The 6,646-nt window shown below is 35.4% G+C and overlaps 1 protein-coding gene across 1 annotated transcript; it reads left to right on the forward strand.

Moving 5' to 3' along the window:
- Positions 1–789: 789 nt before the first annotated feature.
- LOC107797062 (dnaJ protein ERDJ3B) lies at positions 790–6,021 on the forward strand. The gene is made up of 10 exons (XM_016619916.2): positions 790–1,130; positions 1,230–1,378; positions 1,481–1,610; positions 2,921–3,035; positions 3,721–3,837; positions 3,929–4,015; positions 4,827–4,886; positions 4,984–5,061; positions 5,344–5,415; positions 5,511–6,021. Exons 1-10 carry the CDS (start codon positions 1,057–1,059, stop codon positions 5,667–5,669), a joined length of 1,041 nt encoding a protein of 346 aa, XP_016475402.1. The 5' UTR covers positions 790–1,056; the 3' UTR covers positions 5,670–6,021.
- The last annotated feature ends 625 nt before the right edge of the window (positions 6,022–6,646 follow it).

Here is a 6,646-nt window from a genome sequence, read left to right on the forward strand (position 1 = left end):
GGTTACACTCTTCACCTAAGCTTGATGATTTAGTTTCGGTCCAAATTTGAAAGTTCATATATAACTGTAGATTAGAATTTAAATGTGGTTTTTAACTATATATTATATTATATTACTTGAAATCATATGAAGTCCATTCATATCTGATGGTTTTATAGGGAAATCCTCACAAACATGTGCTGAGTTTTCAAAGTATTTCACGATTTTGTCCTCTTATTCAACTTATGATAAGATTGTTGACATATCTTGAGAGCATGGTTGTGCAACTAAAACTTGCTGAAGTTCATCAAATATAAAACATAACTTCAGCTGAAACATGTTGAAGCTTAGCAAATAGAGAACAAAACTTCAGCTACTAGAATGCTTAAGTTCAGCGCAATTACAAACAAAAACTTTAGCAAATAGAAAACAAAACTTCAGCTGCTAGAATGCTTAAGTTTAGCGCAATTACAAACAAAAACTTCATCCAATACTTGATTAAGCAATTTGCTACTTTAGGCTCGTCTACTAGAATGTTGAAGTTTGCGTGATTGTCTTTGATACTTGCAATCTTTTTTATAAAGCGAATATAAATTAAAACGTGACCCAAAAAACGGGTACAAATGCAAATGCCCGAACTTATCCTAGCACCCCAATTTCAATTGTCGAACCAGAAACAACATTTCTTTAGTCCATCATATACGAAAAGAGTGAGAATCAGAAAAGATGCATGAAAATACGTGGCGTTATCCTATTGGTTAAAACATGTTGGAGTCCTCTCTTATTGGTCGTTATTCGCATGACCACGTCGCGGCAGTAAAGTCAGTCGTTGATTCAATACTCAAACGTTCGCCCCGTTCCGCGGTTCAATTTTCTTTAAGCTTTTGCAGTAACACAAGATCAAATTCAATTGAATATAAATTTCCAATCAGCTATATTCTTCTGAAATTCCAGATTGTTCTGCTAGATCCATGCAGTTGCACACCCTATTTCAAGCGAAACAATCGATTAAATATCAATTGTTGTGACTTGTGAGAAATATCTTGATTTCATTTGATCTGTGTGCCAGACGAGATAATGGCGCATGGAAGATCAAAGTTGATCCTCTTGTTGTGTTGTTTATCATACACTTTATCAATTGCCATTGCAGCGTGAGTATTTAATACTAGTAACTCTCCATCTGTGTTTATGTTTTTGTGTAAAAATGTGATTTTCGTACTATTTCTTATCGAATGTGTTTTTCTTTTCAGGAAAAGTTACTATGATATATTGCAAGTTCCAAAAGGTGCTTCAGATGAACAGATTAAACGCGCTTATCGGAAGCTTGCATTAAAGTATCACCCCGATAAAAACCCGGGAAATGAGGAGGCTAACACGAAATTCGCTGAAATCAATAATGGTACGTTGCTTTTTCTTTTATTAATTATCACTCATTAGGTAGTTTTTTGGGATATCAGTTTTGTGTAATTACTTATCTTCTTGGGGTATTTTCACTTTTCAGCTTATGAAGTGCTGTCAGACAGTGAAAAGAAGAATATATACGACAGGTATGGAGAAGAGGGTCTTAAACAACACGCTGCTAGCGGAGGAGGCAGAGGTGCTGGAATGAACATTCAAGACATATTTAGCCAGTATGTTCAGTTCCTATAGTTCCACTTTATCCTTAATTTTTTTTTTCTGCGCTGTTGATATTCATTTTGCTCATTTAAGAATTATATCCGTTCTTTGGTTGCATATTCTTGCTGGAATGAAATGGAACTGAAAAGAGATACTCCCTATGGCGATATCTGATTGATTGTTCGGATGGCTGTGATCTTTTTGTAATAATTGCGTAAAGCCACGGGATAGAAATAGGTATATGGTTGCACCTTTTAACTTAAAAAATGGCAAACCACTGATCTTGAGCTAGTTGTGGTAAAGGACTATCAAGTAGGCACATGGCCTGGTTATATAATTCTGGTTACAAGCATAAGCTTAGGCTATATCAGCGGCAGTTGTAGTTTTCAGTTTACCCATATACACAATCATAGTTGGTTCTCATTATCTGGTCACCTTATTTTATTACATTGCGCTGCAAGGCTGCTATATGAATTTATCTCCCTTACATTTAGCTATCTAAAGAATTTGTCCATTGTTTATGGGTTTTTGATATCTAATGATTGACCATTTTTCCTGCAATATGGTAAGGGTGGTTCGTTTGTTTGTTTTTAATATTTGTATGCTAGTCTAACTGATGTTTAGACGATTCGAACATCTTATATGCTAGAAAAATAGGTCCCATGTCCAATCTTTCAAATAACTATTGTTGGTATTCTGGATCTTACTTATGGTGAAAATTATATGGTTCATTATCATGGCTTTTTTCTGTTTACCAGATACTCCCTAAGATACATTCTAGATACTCTAAAAGATTCCAACATGAAATATTTAGATAGACTCAGTAACCAGCACTTTCACCAATTATGATGGTAAGAAGCTCCATAGACATACTTTCTATATGAAAGTACATTGTGTTGTGCTAAGTAAAATTTCCTACCATGATACTTTTTCTGTGTTAAATATTTCTTAGTTGCATTGTTTGTGGTACTATGCTATGCTCTATTCATGTATGTCAGACATGTTTCTGTTAACCTTTCTAAGTTAGTTGCAAACATTGGTTTTCCCACGTATATTACATTTTAAGAGATAACTCTTAAGTTCATTTGTCTCTACTAGGTGATGATGCCCTCTCTGCCTTATCTTTTCAGCTGGTTGGAAATGTTAGTAGTTGGTTCTGTTGCTTGCTTGTTAGAGAAGTACACCCTACACACCCTTACTAGTTACTAGTGCCATGATTTCGGATATTTCCTTCAAAGAAATAATTCTCCTTAGTTTATCTTATGATGATTAAATGTTTCGAATGTGCTATCTTTCTTGCTAACAAAGTGAGTAATCTCTGAAGGTTTTTTGGTGGGGGCTCAATGGAGGAGGAGGAAGAGAAGATTGTGAAAGGTGATGATGTAATTGTTGATTTGGATGCAACATTGGAAGACTTATACAATGGGGGCTCCTTAAAGGTGAATTACTGTGAACTAATCTGCACATATCTTGCTAAATACTCCTTGTCAAGTTGACATCATCGCCTCTCTACTACGGCTATCTATATCGTGGAAAAATAGATGTGCGGTTTCAGAGTTATATGAAGCTATCACATGCTTTCCATGTGTCTTCTTTTTCCATTTCACTCGGCAATGCACAGTAAAAGGATCTGAGCTTTCTCATCCTTTGTTGTGTGTCGAACAACTCATGAGTGACTTAAAGTAGAGATTTGGGAAGTTAAGCTGAGAATTATCTCCCATTGGCCTTGAGATACTCTCACGTAGTAGTTATGGCTAAGAAGTTATGAGAGGACCAATCCTATCAGGTACAGCCATTTGGAGTTGTGATTTCACATTGTCAAAAAATTATACTGCGTAAATAGAGAAAATAACATATTTATTTTGCTTATATATAAAAGATTGGATCCCCTTAACATAGGGGAAGATTCTACTGTAGTGGCAAAGAGGTTTCAAAATTAGTTTAGGTCATAATATTATATCCTAAAGGGTGACATTCTTGCATCTTTGAATCAGTTTGTTTGAATTCCTGGCTACGCCACTGTCTAAGCCTAGAATTTCTTTTCTGGTGATATCAACTGTCGTAATTCTTCTACATGATGTACTTATCAAGAAATTTTTCTTCTGTGTTTGGTGAAAAATACAGGTTTGGAGGGAGAAAAACATATTAAAGCCGGCACCGGGCAAGAGGCAGTGCAACTGCCGAAACGAAGTATATCATCGACAAATCGGTCCAGGAATGTTTCAGCAGATGACTGAGCAGGTATATCTTCGGTCCAAAGTTCTAGATGTCAATTTCAAGCTTTTTGGTGCAGCATCTAGATTATGTTAAACTCTGCAATTATGCTGTTTAGGTCTGTGACCAATGCCCCAACGTGAAGTTTGAAAGGGAGGGCTACCACATTACTGTGGATATTGAGAAAGGAATGCAAGATGGTCAGGTGAGCTTTCTTCTACATATTTTTGACTTGCATGCTTGATGCTGTTTGTTAAGCTACTTATGCTCTTATTTGTTTGCAATGATCCCTTTCTGATGTAGATACTGAACATAAGCCTGTGTTTATGCATTTTGATATACTTTCTTCCTTGTACCCTTTTCACTCCTACTCGCAGGAGCTTCTTTTGGCTAGCAGAATAATTTCGTTTTAAATGTCCTTCTGGCCACTTAGATCACTCTACCTGAACTGTTAAAGCCATTTAATGTTGTTACTCTTAGTAAATAATAGCCTTTACTAGATGCTGATTTGAGGTGCACCTAAGTTCATCCAAGAACAGTCTGATGGTGGTTCATTTGAGAGCTAGGCTTGTCATGTGGTGCACTTTGATATGAATGTGATTTACAGTTTAGCATTTACAATTTATATCTTGTCTATGATATACTATCTTTGACCGTAAAGAAGCTTAATTCGTTGTTAGTTCCTTTCTTAATTTTCTGAAATACAAGGAAACATTTCATAAATTTCTTTGGATCTATCGAACTTTTCTTTGTTTAAAACTGTGAGCTAGTCATATCATGTGTAATCTTCTAACTCATTTCTCCTTTTTAAATGGGCAAAATATTTGCGTGAAAATTAGGCCATAATGTTGAGGGGCATTCATTTACTTTTTGCCTAGAAATGCTTTCTCTTCATGTCATGTCTTGCTAGACTTGATGCCGAAACGGCAGGAAACTGCTTCTGGTTGTGTTGTGTGTTTCTTAGTAAGTCTTTGAATATGTTGGAGCCCTTAAATAATAGAACATTCTTTTTACAGGAAGTGGTCTTTTATGAGGATGGTGAGCCTAAGATAGATGGTGAACCTGGAGACCTGAAGGTTAGACTTTTATTCCATGCTGAACAAATGGACTTATTTCATTATTATGTATGCCTTGACTGTGACTTATATTGGTTCCTTTTCATACTTTGGACAGTTCCGCATCCGCACAGCTCCTCATGACCAGTTCAAAAGAGAAGGAAACGACCTTCGCACCACTGTTACTATAACTCTGGTAACCTAGACATACTTTGTTTTACTTACCATAGTGCATTTCAATTAGCCCTTTTATTCACTTGGCGTAGAATTAAACATTTTAAGTTACCAAAAGATGAAGGTTGTTAAAGAAGAATTAAATTAACAGATTGATGCTATGCTGTTTAGAGAGATTGATATCCAGAAAACATGAATATAAATTCAACTAAACTGACGCCTGATACAGTGCTAGTAGAGACGTTAGTGCAAGCTCTTTGTTGGTATAATGGTGGTGTTAATTGATTCTTTTACTTCGATTCAGGTGCAAGCTCTGGTTGGTTTTGAGAAGACCATTAAACATCTCGATGATCATCTGGTGGATATTAGTTCAAAGGTATATTTTTCCATACGTGTCTGACAGACTAACCAACCATACTTATCTGTTTGGCTATATGACCGTGTACTGAAATGATTGTTGATATACCTTAGGGAATCACTAAACCGAAGGAAGTGAGAAAGTTTAAAGGCAAAGGGATGCCACTGCATTTTAGTAACAAGAAGGGTGATTTATATGTTAAATTTGAGGTTCTTTTCCCCACATCATTGACGGAGGACCAGAAGAAACAGATCAAGGAAATTCTTGGCTAAGATACAGCATAGTCGACTATTTCTTTGGTCCCAGTTATGAAAATCCGTGCATCTGTTTGAAGCTGCACTGCGTGTCTGACTGGCTATAATTCGTGATCTTAACTTTCAGGCCCTGCCCTTCTACCGAATTAACTTTCCTTTCTCTTTTTTTGGGTGTAGGTGCTCATTTGAGGTATAGAGTAGGGGCCATTATATGTGTATCGAACAATGATTGTAGAGTAGATGGAAATATGTATAGGTGCTGCATTATTTTGAAGTCCTCTGTGTTGTAAGGACGCTTGTCAGTAAGGACTAAGGATTTTAATCCCAGATGGTTTATGCAAATGACAAATGTAACGTGTTGTTATTCTTATCTTCACCCCCACATAATGCAGACTCAGGTTGATATTGCTAATATGCTGGATTTACTCAAAATGTGAAATTTCAGGTCTCCAAAATGTAGATTTGAGTCCTGGGCAATAAAACCCACCAAGCCCATCTGAAGAGTGCCTTTGTGGACTTGTCTTGTGCAGGCTAATGTAAGGTTAAAAATTACTTTTATTTAATAGAAGAATTAGTACTAAACATCTTTGACATGTATATGTATATATATATATATGTGTGTGTGTGTGTGTGTATTAAAAAAAATATTTTACTTAAATTGTTAACTGTTAAGATTAAATTGATGTAAATACTGGCGTGAATAATAGCATGTTTGGCTAAGCTGGAAAAATCAGCTTATTTTAAGAAGTGTTTTTTAAAAAAATATTTTGGAGAAAAACAGTTTGTGTTTGACTAAGCAATTTGAAAAACATTTTTACACAACAATTTGTGTTTGGCCAAGCTTTTCAAAAAGTCCTTTGTAAGTGTCGAATTGCAAATTAGGACATGAAGAGATTTACTTATAGCTAATGTTATATAAGTAGATAAATAATCACAAATATTTATCACGAAAGATAATAATTAAGTTTTTTTTATTTAATTTAAGTAAAAATAAA

The sequence above is a fragment of the Nicotiana tabacum genome, chromosome 22 (assembly GCF_000715075.1).
Source record: "Nicotiana tabacum cultivar K326 chromosome 22, ASM71507v2, whole genome shotgun sequence".
NCBI lineage: Eukaryota > Viridiplantae > Streptophyta > Magnoliopsida > Solanales > Solanaceae > Nicotiana > Nicotiana tabacum.